Source organism: Pantherophis guttatus, chromosome 16 (assembly GCF_059756535.1).
Source record: "Pantherophis guttatus breed Tessera chromosome 16, ASM5975653v1, whole genome shotgun sequence".
NCBI lineage: Eukaryota > Metazoa > Chordata > Lepidosauria > Squamata > Colubridae > Pantherophis > Pantherophis guttatus.
The window spans coordinates 12,997,031-13,011,530 of NC_142078.1; the positions used below are offsets into that span (position 1 = coordinate 12,997,031).

The 14,500-nt window shown below is 43.9% G+C and overlaps 1 protein-coding gene and 1 long non-coding RNA gene across 5 annotated transcripts in view; both read right to left on the reverse strand.

Annotated features, from left to right (window-relative positions):
* Positions 1–1,899: 1,899 nt before the first annotated feature.
* On the reverse strand, positions 1,900–4,378 carry LOC148111808 (uncharacterized). The gene is made up of 3 exons (XR_015730114.1): positions 4,246–4,378; positions 3,290–3,337; positions 1,900–1,976 (listed from the first exon to the last, which is right to left on the reverse strand). It is a non-coding gene; the product is annotated as an uncharacterized LOC148111808 (long non-coding RNA).
* Positions 4,379–6,687: 2,309 nt separating this feature from the next.
* LMX1B (LIM homeobox transcription factor 1 beta) overlaps positions 6,688–14,500 on the reverse strand; it is a 125,958-nt gene continuing 118,145 nt past the window's right edge. For 3 of the 4 annotated variants that reach the window (XM_060691841.2, XM_034416582.3, XM_060691842.2), the window contains exons 7-8: positions 12,747–12,908; positions 6,688–6,937 (exon numbers count right to left, since the gene is read on the reverse strand). In XM_060691841.2, the coding sequence (XP_060547824.1) occupies positions 6,780–6,937; positions 12,747–12,908 (320 nt within the window). In that variant the 3' untranslated portion in view covers positions 6,688–6,779. The remainder of the gene's footprint in view (positions 6,938–12,746; positions 12,909–14,500) is intronic. The other variant, XM_034416583.3, reaches the window with a different exon arrangement.

The following is a 14,500-nucleotide window of genomic DNA, read 5'->3' on the forward strand; positions in this document are numbered from 1 at the left end:
AAGAAAAGGGGATTCAGTAGAAAGCAATCGAATCCATTAGAGCGGACATTAAAATGACCCCCAAGGGATCTTTTAAAGGGAGTGCTCTAATATTGTATAACTGCTCGTTGGGTGAAGTCAAAAAACACATTTGTGTAGGCGATCATACACACAAAAAAACCAAACAATCCCAAACACCGAAAACGAAAATGATTTTTGTGCAATGTCTCATCCACCTGCCTGTGACACCATGGTAATGAATACAGGTAGTCCTTGAGTTACGACCGCAATTGAGTCCCAAAGTTCTGTTGTTAAGTGAGACATTGGTTAGGTGCGTTTTGCCCCGTTTTACGACCTTTCACAGTTCTTAAATGAATAAGTCAACAACCCGATGGTAAAGTGAATCTGACTTCCCCGTCGACTTTGCTCGCCAGGTCGCCAAAAGGGGATCATGTGATTCTGGGTATACTGCAACCGTCATAAGTACATGCCAGTTGCCAAGCGTTTGAATTTATTTATTTATTTATTAAATTTATATGCCGCCCCTCTCCGGAGAATTTTGTTCACGCGATCACGGGTCAAAGTTCGTAACTGTGAAATATGGTCTTAAGTCACCTTTTCCCCCCCGGTGTCGTAACTCGGAACTGCCATTAAATGAATTGTTGTAACTCAAGGACTACCTGAGCAAATCAAATATAAAAAGAGAAAACATTTTGATGAGAGTGGGTCAAAATGGGTTTCATAGTAAGAATTTATGGAAGGGGGTCGCACACTATTGAGATCACTGTGTAAATGTGGGCCAGTTACTCTTCCATTATTGTAGTGTTTTATCAATGTAGGCAGTGGTGGGTTTCAAATTTTTTTACTACCGGTTCTGTGGGTGTGGCTTGGTGGGTGTGGCAGGGGAAGGATACTGTAAAATCTCCATTCCCACCCCACTCCAGGGGAAGGATACTGTAAAATCTCCATTCCCTACCCAATCCAGGGGAAGGATACTGCAAAATCCCCATTTCCTCCCGATCAGCTGGGACTTGGAAGACAGAGAATAGATGGGGTAAGGGCCAGTCAGAATTTTTACTACCGGTTCTCCAGAACTGGTCAGAACCTGCTGAAACCCACCTCTGAACGTAGGCAATATATAAAGTATAACTTCTTGGCAGTAATTATTTTTCATTCAACTGAAATTCGATGGAATGCAGAATAGCACCGGTCTCCAAGTGGAAGAAAATGGCTTATCCATCTTTTTAAAAGATGGCTAAGGTTTTGGCAAGTTGTTTTTTTTTTAAGATTTGTTGAATGCATCCTTCTGGGGTTTCTACCAAAAATTATGAGGACCAGCAATTTCCTAAGTAGGTAGAGGTGTGAGGTATACAGGATAATCCTCAGAGTACGACCGCAATCGAGCCCGGAAGTTATGCTTCTAAGTGAGAAATGTGTTAAGTTTTGTCCTGTTTTACGACTTTTCTTGCCACGGGTTGTTAAGGGAATCTGGCTTCCCCATTGAGATTATCCAAGGGGCATAACATCATTACATCAATGGCATTACTGAATAGATTTAACAATGTGTTTGGAAATAGCAAAACTCCTCATTCTCTTAACGTCCCCCTTGGAAATAAGTGATGTACGTTCATTTTAGAAGAATTTCTAAGGACGATCCCTTCTTTCCACCTCCCTTTATTAACTCCGCTATAGAAATGGCAGCCTAATCGATCATACTTTTCTATATTATTGTAAATATGCCTCATTACCATTTCGGCCCGTTCTTTGCTTACTGGACGTAACGTGATTAAAAGATTGGAGGGGTGTGCATCTGTGTAGTTACTGGGCAGAGACAAGCAGTGCGTGGCACAAATAATCTGCTTGCAATGGCCATCTAACATCCCACATGGATTGTCATTCAACCCGGATTTATCCGAGAAGGTTTTATTCATCTAAGACATCAGCATTCCTACCTGTGTGGCTCTCTTGTCTGCTTGACTTATCCAATGGCATCTCTCCTGAGAATGCAAAAGTAAGCTTCAAGTCAAGAGGAGGTCAAGAGCCTGCTTTCAACCCTTTGACCCTGAAGTCCCAGGTTAAAACCATACAACCAGCAGATTCCTGAGAGCAATCATCCATGCCATAAATAAGAGTGACATTTATCTCAGCCCAGGGTACCAGGGGAAAGGAAAAGCAAGTTTGAGTAGCTTCTCTAGGGTCAACTTGGCCTTTGAATCTGCTGTTACTCTTGGCCATAGCCAGTTTACCATGGCCAACTCACTGCAAGACAATCTAACAATTCGATTTAATTATTTAAAATAAATTTTTTTAAAAAAATTCCATTTTTGCCATTCGTATTTCATTTCGTCTCTCTCCTTTTTCGTCCTCTCTTGAATGATTCTAGTCCGCCATTTCCTTCATGGTGGTGTAACTCTTGTCCCGCAAGTGAGTTGGCCATGCCAAGTTGGCCCCGTGGTGAGTTGGCCAAGGTTGAGTTGCTTTTAGTGGTGTTGGACAGGAAGGATTATCATTCATCACAATTTGGAGGACAACTATCTCTATGGAAAAGCCTGAACATGTTTCCTAAGTTCTCCACGTTGTTATATTTGTGGAGGACCAGAAGATTTTGAACATCTGCATTCTCAACAGAACTTTTCAGTTAAGGATGCAAAAAGGGAATGGCATCACTGGATGTGGTTGAATAATTAATAATGATTCATTATTAAAAAGAGGTCTCTTTTTGCAGTTCCATTGGGAAGTTGCACAACTCTGGACAATGTCGTCCTTTGGTGGCCTGTGGAAATTGGTTTCCAGATAAACCCTCCTGGGATTCTACTTTGAGATTCAGAAGACACTCTTGGGTAGGGAACAGTGGTGGGATTCAAATTTTTTTATTACTGGTTCTGTGGGCGTGGCTTGGTGGGCGTGGCATGGCTTGGTGGGCATAGCAGGGGAAGGATACTGTAAAATCTCCATTTCATCCTGATCAGCTGGGACTCAGGAGGCAGAGAATAGATGGGGCAGGGCCAGTCAGAGGTGGTATATACCGGTTTTCTGAACTACTCAAAATTTCCACTACCGGTTCTCCAGAATTGGTCAGAACCTGCTGACCAATGGTAGGGTGAACCTGAACCTCTGGTAGGGTGGACATTCATGCCATAAAGGAAGTGAACAGATGGGGCATTCACACATGGGCAAATTGTGTAACCGCTCAACTGTTGGGGGATTTGGTTTCAGAATGATGCGATCTTTTGATTTCTTTTGTCAAAGAAGGTTGTGCTTTGGGATTTTATTTTATTTCTTAAAACAGCAACAACAGGCCATCTCTTACCTGAAGTCATTTAAGAAGGCAGTTGATGTAGGCGGCAATTTCAAGACACTGGAAAAGATGTACATTTTTCACACATCGTTAACTTCTGGAATGCATTAATACGATCAGAGGGAGTGGGAGAGACTAATTTATAGATGCTTATAAAGAGAGATGCTTGTGGAGTGATAGCCTTATCATGGATCATTGGATCTGGCAGGAGATAATAAGGACCCTATCAAGGGGTGAAATCCAAAATTTTTCCCTACCGGCTCTGTGGGCGTGACTTGGTGGGCGTGGCAGGGGAAAGGATACTGCAAAATCCCCATTCCCTCCCCACTCCTGGAGGAAGGATATTGCAAAATCTCCATTCCCACCCCGCTCTGAGACCAGCCAGAGGTGGTATTTGCCGGTTCTCCAAACTACTCAAAATTTCCACTACCGGTTCTCCAGAACCTGTTAGAACCTGCTGGATTTCACCCCTGATCCTATCAGATCTAATAGAAGCTGGAATCTAGTAGGGGCAACTGGGTTCTTCTACCCGAAATTGTTTTATGCTTAGCCCTCAAATTTTGAGGAATAAATATTGAAAAGACCTAAAGGAACTTAACTCCGGACCAAAATTGGGACAGGAACTTCCATTGTTAAGTGAGGTGGCTGATAAGGTGGGTCCCGCCCAATTTTATCATCTATTTTGTCGTGGCCATTAAACAAATTGCGTGATTGTTCAGCTAATCCGGCTTCCCCACACTGACGTTGCTTTTGGGAAGCTGCCTAGGAAAGTCGCAAACGACAATCACGTGACATTGCAACAGTCATAAATACATGCCAGTTGCCAGCGCCCACATTTTGCTCGTGTGACTGTCGGGATCCTGGGACGGTCGTAAGTGCAAGTCACAAGTTGTAAGAGACTTTCCCCAGCAGTGTTATAACTTTGAACGGTCATTAAAAAAAAAAAGGGTTATTAAGTCAAGAACTACCTGTAAATCTTATTCCTGGAATTCTTCTGCTTTCAAAAACGTGTGGCTATCATCAATCTAACATGACCCTAAAAAAAGAAACAGGCAGCAAGAGGATCATGGCTTATATAGATCTACTCTAACTTGAGCACTGGACTTGCCAGCAAATACTCAAAATAAGTCTCTAACTCAGTTTCCCCCCAACTTTGAGATTTTGGGATCTTGATTCCCAAAATGTTCAGCAATGGCTATGAAATTTCAGCAACGAAACTCAGTTTTCCCCTAACTCAGCCTTTGTCAGATCCGGATACCATTAAGGTTTCTGGAATACAGCACTCAACAATGGTTGGAGGATCCCATACATTCCCAGGGTAGCTGAAGAGATACTTCTAGAAGTCCATCAGCAGGACATGAGGTCAAGCGTTGTCTCCAGTTTATGTTTCCCCCAAAAATGGATAATGAAAAATATAATAAAAAATCAACCATGAAATTTGAGGGCAATCACGCCTGGTGGGAGCTTGGGCTAAACTACCTGAGGTCGATGGGATAGGTAAACCAAAACATCTGGAACTCAGTTTCGGGAAGAAAGGACAGTGCAGCGATGGAAAACTGGTGGACCAAGAATGGTCTGGAAGATGTTGACCTTCTACTCAAGACTTTGCCCATTGCAATTTAAACATGGCAGAAGTCGTGAAACGCAAAATACGTGGGTAGCCCTGATATTTAATTCACTAACTTGTTTTTTTTTCTTTAAATAGGATTTAAATAACTCAAATACTTTGGCCACCTAATGAGAAGGAAGGACTCGCTGGGGAAGAGCCTAATACTGGGAAAGATGGAGGGCAAAAGAAGAAGGGGACGGCAGAGAACGAGGTGGCTGGATGGAGTCACTGAAGCAGTCGGCGTGAGCTTCAATGGACTCCAGTGGATGGTAGAGGACAGGAAGGCCTGGAGGAACGTTGTCCATGGGGTCGCGATGGGTCGGACACCACTTCGCAACTAACAACAAGAAATTATTTAAATAAAATCAAACCACAGCCTTAGATCCATCCCCTTGTCGGAGCAGGACCCCAACATACTTCTCAATGGCCCCATGTTAGCTTACCCTCTGATCTAACTAGTCACCAAACGTGGAATTTCCGTGGCACTCTTAGCGGTTAGCATCGTAAAACGTGTTTCCCATCTTCGCATCTGCCAAGGTTTAATTTCTACCAGCAACTGGTCCACGGGCATGGGGAATAACGGAGCTGCTTGGGAATAAGTGCTCACCATGAATAAAGCTACACAAAATGCCATCACTGCTTGCCTTTTGAAATTACATGATGGATAAGTGGGGGCGGGGGAGGAAAGGGGGGAGGTCCTTCCAACCCCGTGGAGGGAAAAAGACCCAAACCAAAATCAGCTCTAATTAACGTGTCCCGAAGCAAAAGGATCTGTGGGGTAGGGCTGTCAAATCGGTATAAACAAATGGGAATCACCAACAGATGACTGTCAATCAAAGCCTAAAAGAGCTAGGGGTTAGGTGGAGACGTGAAATTTGGCACTGAATTCCTTCACCATTATTTTTTTTTTAAAAAAAAAGTTTTAACACACCCAGAATGGCGAACAACCTGAAATAAAATCAGGTGTTCCAGAATATCTCTGGCCCTACCTATTATAAAATTGCTTTTTTTCAGGTAAAGGTGTAATTACAGCTCATCTAAGTTTGCCTCCCCGTGTTCAGCATCTTTTTTTTTTTTTTGGACTCTTTCTCTTCCTCTCCAAGAAATGTCATAATGATGACGAAGTGGCCCGATTTCTCCTTGCATTCCTCTTATTATTTTCTGGGTTCCCTCCCCTCTTCCATTCCCACTCTCCTCCCCGCTCCCCCACATTTCCAGGCAGTGCAGTGACGATAACGTAATGGCCCCAGAGATGACTGTTTTTTTTTGGGAGGTTCCCGTTTGGTTCGATGGAGAGGAAAAGAAAGAAAAAGAGGCGGCCGAGGGGAAATAGGAATGTCCCCATAGGAATCATAGCTCTGTCACAAACGTCTCGCGGCCCTGAGGGTTTTCAGTCTGTGGCGGGAGATGAAACATGCAGAACAAAATTGGGACCAGTTCCCCTCCAATTTCTTTCTTCAGCTTGGACCAACTTTGCATCGGGGGTGGGTGGGTGGTAGCCTGGAGAAAACACCGGGCTGTCGAAAGAAATTCTCCAAAGCAATGCAAGACGGCAAGAGTTTGCCTCCAAAATGATGGGGTTCGAGAAGAAACTAACCACAGGAGCATCGGCGTTCCTCGGTCCCACCGTGGCGACCTCTTTTTTTGAGAGCGATGCGTGGTCCTTCCCTATCTGTTTCTCGGGGCCAGAGGCCTCCTTAATTCAATGCTCCTGTCGTCCCAGGTGACCATATACCAGGGTGGAGGAAACGAAGAAAAATATGGCTGTATGAGGTTTTTTGTTTTTTTGTTTTTGTTTTTCTTTTGTTTTCAGCTGGAAAACGGGGTTCCTCGCGACATCGGTTCAGGAGAGAAGTTCCGAAGAGCTGGGCTGGTTCCCCCGCCAGGTGCTTTTCATGAGGCAAAGTAGGAACTCTGCATTGAATACAGCCTATCAATGGGGTTTCCTATCCTGGCTTGCATGGAGTTTACTTCCGAGGAAGCCAAGAAACAGTCACTCAAGCTCGTTAGAGAAGTGTCGCTGTCGATGTCGTGAAAAATGGAGTCGTTTCCTGATGGGTTGATGGAGAGAGGGAACAAAAACAAAACACAGAATATAGACATGTTAGTAGACTGGGTTGACTGACACAGAGTCCTTTAATCTTCTGAGAAGATGATTAAGGATGAATTATGATTTATTGTCTCTAATAAGATGTAACTTTGAGGAAATTCGAGCCTCGGGGTTTTCTTTCTTTCGTTGGGGGTGTTATTTGGAACCCTAACATCGAGTATGTCCCAAAGCTGATTTTTTTTTTCCAGAAGCAACTGGACTTTGTTTTTTCTTGAGTGACGTTTTTCAGAACTTCACCCAAGAAGTTCTGAAGAAGCTTCTTGGAGGAGAAGTGAAATGTCTTCAAGGAAAAAAATGAAGTCCAGTTGCCCTTGCAAAAAAAGAAAAAAGCAGTTTTGGGACAACCATGATCTGGAGGACTGAGAATCTCCATAAGATATGATCCATATATGGTTTCACCCATGCATGGAATTCCCGTCACCAGAATGTTCCCAGCACACCCGTTTCCATCAGCTTTAAACCCTCCCCGTACAACAGAGATGTATCACGACACGGTTTGTTTTTAGAAGGTTGAAAGATGTCCATCACGGAAGCTTGGGATTTTGCCCGCCCAACAAATGTTGGCCTTGAAGGACAGCTCATGACAATCCTTTTGTAATGTGGAACATTCATCCTGATTGCTTGCGGGGAAACAAGCTGTCAAGAATACAAATCGTAGTCTCATTTTCTCAGACGGACAGGGAGGTGTCCTGTTTAAGGAAAAGAAGGGTTAGAGACCCCGTTTATGTTGGAGGTACCAGGTTTTTTTTTAAGGCCCTTCCAGGTTGAAAGGATAGCAGCGTTCCAATGCTTGAGGAGCTACCACAAGAAGACAGGGACAACCTATTCTCCAAAGCACCTGAAAGCAGAACAAGAAGCAATAGGTGGAAACTAATCAAGGAGAGAACCACCCTCGGACTAAGGAGAAATTTCCCAACAGCGGGAGCAATCAATCAATAGAATAGCTTGCCTCCAGAAGTTATGGTGCTCCATCACTGGACAAGCGTTTGTCTGAAATGGTATAGTATCTCCTGCTTGAGCAAGGGATGGACTAGAAGACCTCCAAGGTCCCTTCCAACACGGACATTCTATTACATCTGGGAGAAGGTTAACGAGACCAATTCTTCCCGTTGTTCTAACTTTACTTCTTCTCTTCCTCCATCTCTGAACTTGTATCTTCAGTGAACGTGGCAAATGGCATACTCTAGGCAAACTCAATTCATAGGATTTTTGGTAACATCAGAAATCTAGTAATATCTGGGGAGCTGGAAATACTCCTGCTTCAATTTTTGCATCACTGCAAACCTGGATTGACGTAGCCAATTTTGGTTAAGGCCTTTACTAGCTGCAATGTAAGATTTGTGGACCCAGGAGAAATTTCTGTACATGATTCCCACATCTGGATATACTTCTGTTCCAAAGAACGACCACAAATAGCAAACTTAAAGCATTGGAGAATTTTTTTTTAAAAAGTCTATCTTAAATCTCCAGGGTGCTTGGTTTCTGGGAATAATAAGGACAACAATAACAATAATACTACTCAGATGCCCTGGGTGCATTGTGAGCTGTCATAATCTTTTGGAAGGCTGTGCTTTTTCCTCAGCTGTGTTGATTTTCTCTGCTGAAAAAAAAAATCAGAATAATTTGCACTTGAAGAATCAGATGAAGAGAAAAAGCAGGCCTGGCTCTTTGCTGGAGATTTTAATGGTACTATGATAGCATCATTGGGCAGGATGTAAGAAATGGTTGGGCTCTCTGCCAGTAAATTGTTTGCTTTGCAGTCTATAACATTTCAAAAGCGTTTGAAGAGAGAGAGAGAAGGAAAGAGAAAGAGAAAGAGAGAGAAAGAGAGAAACCAGGAGAAAGAGAGAGAGAGGGAGGGAGAGAGAAAGAGAGGTAAAGACAGAAAGAGGGAGAGAGAGAAAGAGAGAGAAAAGGAGAGAAAGAGAAAGAGGGAGAGAGAGAGAAACAGGGAGAAAGGGGGAGAGAAAGAGATGGAGAGAGAGAGAAAGAGAGAGAGAGAAAGAAAAAGAGAAAGAAAAAGAGAGAAAGAGAAAAAAGAGAGAAAGAGAGAGAGAGAAAGAGAAACAGGGAGAAAGAGAGAGAAACAGGGAGAAAGAGAAACAGGGAGAGAGAAAGAGAGAAAGAGAGGGAGAGAGAAAGAGAAGAAAAGACAGAAAGAGGGAGAGAGAGAAAGAGAGACAGAGAGAGAGAGAGAAAGAGAGAGAGAAAGAGAGAGAAAGAGAAAAAGAGAGAGAAAGTGACGAAAAGAGACAGAAAGAGGGAGAAAAAGAGAGACCGATAAAGAAAGAGAGAAGAAGAGAGAGAAAGAGAGGAAAAGAGACAAGAAGAGAGAGAAAGAGAGAGAGAAACAGGGAGAAAAAGGGAGAGAGAGAGAGAGAGAAAGAGAGAGAAACATGAAGAAAGAGAGAGAAAGACCAGGATAGATCCTTTTTAATCTGACACGAGCAAATAATCTGTGGCAAGCAGGCTGGCAAAAGACAAAAGATCCTGCATTCCATCAGAGGAAACTGTGGTTTTGAGGAATGTCAGAATCAAACCTTGTCAGTGCCAATAAAAGTTGCCCCTGGAAGGAAGACGGAGAGGGGTTGCAAGAGGGAAGAGGAGAAACCCAGTGTTGGGGGTGGGGGTGGGAGGAAAGAAAGAGCCCCCCCTCCATTTTTCACCCCTTCCCCCGACACAAACTTGGCTAGAATGCCAGAAGCGCTGTTCTGCTGATCACCAAGAAGATGACTTTGAAAACAGCCAAGGATCTTTCCCAAAGACATCCTGGTTTGATGTCTCTCCGCCCCCTGAGACACAGCATCCACCGAATGTGGTGGACTACAAGTCCCATCAACCCTAGCCGCAGTCAGGTAAAGGTGCATGATTGAAAGAAGTGGATGGAGTGAACTGCAACGGGGTGGAAATGGACGTCAGCAAATCCACACGGGATTTTGTAGCGCTATTCCCCACCTGCGCCCTTTGCAATCGTTAGAACTCTACCCGTTCTTTCTTTCAGATCCCGTCTCCCATCCTTATTTTTCTCCTTTAGGTTTGCTACGAGAGCTTTAGATTAGATTAACAGAGTTGGAAGGGACCTTGTAGGTCATCTAGTCCAACCCCCCCGCTCAAGCAGGAAACCCTACACCGTTTCTGACAAAATGGCAGTCCAATCTTTTCTTGAAAGCCTCCAATGATGAAGCTCCCAGAACTTCCGAGCTTCATGCTGAAGGATGAGTCCTTGGGATTGTTTTGGTTTTTTCCCCCTTCTCCTTACCGCGGCCTTTTCCTCGTGTGTGTCCGCCCCTGTTTGTAACCTGCTCCACAAACTCATTGGTCCCGCATGGTGAAATCATAGGGCGGCAAACATCATGCCAGAGTTTGAGGTGGCAAGGAAGTTTTTTTCCATTCTTAGAAAACACTGCCTAGAAGTCTGATGTAAAGCTATAAATCATGAGGACTAGATCCCTAGATAACGCTGTTGCAACGGGGCCCACGGAAACTGTTGCAAAACTGTGGAAGAAACCTTGCTCCCTGACTGTGCAATTCTTAGGTCTACATCATATAGTCTTCTCGTCTTTTTGCTTCTTCTTCTGGAACCTCATCTTTTATCCAAAGAGAATCTAGAAAGATTCCCGTGGTTGAGCGGCTACAAAACGTGGAAGCTCTTTGGAGATGGGGAGGACGCCGTGAGGTCAGTTGACATTAAAATGGACAATAAGACCTGCATGTTCCAGAACTTGTAGGACTCCAAAGACAGTGGTGGGATTCAGCCAGTTCGGGAGAACCGGTTGTTAACTTTCTGAGCAGTTTGGCAAACTGGTTGTTGGAAAAAATCATTAGGGCAGAGAACCGGTTGTTAAATTACTTGAATCCCACCACTGTCCAAAGACCATCCTGCTCAAGAAAAGGACTTAGCCCTTTGATCTGCTCCAGGGACATTAAGGTTTGATAGACAAAGCCCGACTGAATTATTCTGAATTCTTCAAAGCAGGCACGCAGCAGGATCTCATCCGAGACACGACTGGATGCGCGAACGGAGAAATATGAGTAGCAGGTCCTTGCCCAGCCACAGAGATGAACAGGGGTGTCTTTTTCAATTTCCATGCCACCCATCTGGCACCCCCGGTTTGGGAATCTAGACATTCCCCCCTCCCAACATACTGTTGTTGTGAGCGCGATAAGAGCTGTTATCAATTTGCATGCTAAAAAGCTCTAGATGCACGAGGGTAAAGCAGCTTTCTGCCAAACCACATCTGATGCAGCCTTCTCACTGATGTGGTTGTGAAAAGACAAGACTGGTCCCCCCACTCCTCTACTTTCTCCAATTCCAGGCCTCCTTAAAATAAGAAGCGCATAACTAGAATAATGCCGTGGCTTAACTCTTTATGGCTCTTTTATACCCTGGCTTCATAATAGATGCAGAGATAGATAGAATAAGAAGAGTTGGAAGGGACTTTGGAGGTCTTCTAGTCCAACCCTCTGCTCGAGCAGGAGACCCTATACCATTTCAGACAAACGGTTGTCCAATCTCTTCTGGAAAACCTTCCGTGATGGAGAACCCACAACTTCCGCAGGCAAGGAATTCCACTGGTTAGTTGTTCTCACTGTCAGGAAGTTTCTCCTTAGTTCTAGGTTGCTTCTCTCGTTGATGAGTTTCCATCCGTTGCTTCTCGTCCTGCCTTCAGGTGCTTTGGAGAATAGGTTGACCCGCCCCTCTTCTTTGGGGAAGCCCCTCAAATATTGGAAGACTGCTATCATGTCACCCCTGGTCCTTCTTTTCTCTAGACATACCCTATTCCTGCAATAGATGTTTTAAGCTCAAAACAAAACAAAACCAGCATTTTCAGAATTGATCAGCTATGGAACCCATCTGAGATCTGATAGACCAAGGTCAACCTGTAACGCTGCACAAATGCAAGAGAGCACTTATAGAGGTTAACAGTTGCCATCAGTAGCCCAAAGTGGAGAAGCAACTCTTCCCCACGCCCTTTGGGCTCCACTGATTCATTTATTTACGTCTCCTCTTCTCTTCTCTCTTGGCATGAGGGTTGAGGATGATGGCAATCCAAGGAAAAACAGCCTTAGGAAATGCCATTTGCCCTGAAGGCGATGGCAGGGCTCGACATCTCTGACAGCTATCTGCTGCTCCAGGAAATGAGAAAGCAGCTGATTTAATCCCCACGTTTGCCAATGGGGTGTGGAGGTCTGGAGGAACAAGCGGAGGGAAGGAAGGAAGAACAGAAGAAGCTTTCAAATCCTATAATGCTCTTCACTATCATGGACTACTCTAATGTGTGTTTGGATCCTTTGGGGGGGGGGACAACGGGTGGGATTAAAATGAAGTCACTGATGAACACAGAAATAGGATGAGTTTGATCGGTCCCTTCCTAGGAGCTCTGCTTTGTCAAATCCACCTCGACGCAAACAAGCAAGAAGAAAAAAAGAAGACTCTAATCGATAGGATATCTGAATTTAGATTTCTCTCCTGCTTTGCTTTAGGAGATAAAAGCAGCTTAGACAGCCCTCCTTGCAAAGCTGTTTGGGCTGAGAGAAAGCAACCTGTCTAAAATCAGCCAGTGAGTTTCACAGGCCAAGAATGGACAAGCAAGTGTTTCCTGAGCCCATCCTTAACCATTGCACTCTACTGGTTCTCTGGACGCTTCTGCGCCCTTCCAGATGTTAACAGGAGACCTCAGTGTTTCCACAGATGTTCTGAAGGTCTTACTTGCACATGACAATGGCAGCTGATTCCCAGGGAGTCTTACCATAAGGATTCATGTGGTCACCTGGCATTTGTGGTGGGGTGAGACCTTGCTGGAAAGGATCAGTGGCGTAGGTGCTCTGGTCCATTGCTACAATCTGTTGTTGCGGTGGTGCAAGGGGTGTGTAAGACGTCATTATCCCTTCCATCCGGTTGGACATTACTTCTGCAAGACGAAACAAAAACAACTCCAAGTAAGGCTTGGCTCGCAGTCAACCTACCAAGAAGTCTTTATTGTGATTGGTCATCAGCCAGATGTTCAGATTGGGTCTGGCATTTTTGTCCAGCTATCAAAAGTTCTTCCCAAGGAACTGGGATAGGCAGATGTGATGATTTCATGGGGTTAAAAAAAAGTACTGTGTCAGGATGTGAGCTGTTCTTAGTAAAGCGGCCTTTTGCAATTGACTGATGGGGATTGTGTCAATGCCGGTGGTTATTATTGTTGGTTGAGAAGCCAGCCAGATGTTTAGACTGGATTTGGCATTTTTATTCCTTCTATTGAGTCCTTCTCAAGGCCCTACGATAGGCAGATGTGGATGTGTTAAAGGTGCTAGCACAGGATGAATAAACAGCTTTTGCAATTGACTGATAGAAATTTTGTCAATGCCAATGATGTCATTATTATTGTTATATTGTTATATTGTTATATTGTTATTATTATCTTTATTCATTAAATATGAAACTCAGTCAACTGAACATTCAAAAATGCATCACAAATATCACTGACTGGTGCTAATGGTTGATACAGGTTGCTGCCAGCATCCTAGGTATCAACCAAGTACCTTCTTAAGATGTACCATGTTCTGAGTAGTGCAGTTTTTTGCAGTTCCGCTGGTGTTATTGCAGGAAGCTGCAATTTGCTGATGTATCTTATAAAATTCTTGGACATGATACCTAGTGCCCCGATGACAATGAGTATCACTGTTACATGTTTTTTTTTTTTATTATTATTATTATTATTATTATTATTATTATTATTATTATTATTATTATTATCCTTGTTCATTAAACATGAAACTCAGTTTCTTTCTTGCAGATGTTTCATGACCCAACTAGGGAACATCAATAGTGCTAGAAGAGAGTGGGGTCTGCAGAGAGGAGGAGTAGGAGCTGTGGGGTCCTTGGTGGTCTCTGAGCTTGGTTGTTTTCTTGTAGATATTTCATGACCCAACTAGGGAACATCATCAATGCTAAAAGAGAGTGGAGTCTGCAGAGTGGTGGTGGAGAAGGAGGAGGACACGGGGCTCTATAGGGTCCTTGGTGGTCTCTGAGTTTGGTTGTTTTCTTGCACACATTTCACTAGTCAACTAGGGAACATCATCAGTGTGAAGGAGTGTGGGGTTAGCTCCCAGTTTATATTCAGTAGCTTGCCTTGAAACCAGCGCTCATCAACCAATAACCAGATAAACAGGGATTAACACCACACAAACAAATCAAGCAGAAAGCAATACTCTGATCAAGGAACTACCAAGGAGAAAAATCACACCTTCATCAACACTGGCAGCACAAACTACTGTGTATAAACAAAGAGCAAACCCCACTCCCTTGCAGCACTGATGATATTACCTAGTTGGGTCATGAAACGTTTGCAAGAAAACAACCCAGCTCGGAGACCACCAAGGATTGCACAATGAACACAATGCTCGTGCAGGGACCATTTGTCACTAAATAATGTCCAATGTTCTTGGACCACTTGTCACTAGGACAAGGCGGCCCACTCCATTCCTGTGAAGATAGCGGAAGCCATTTCTCTTTAGA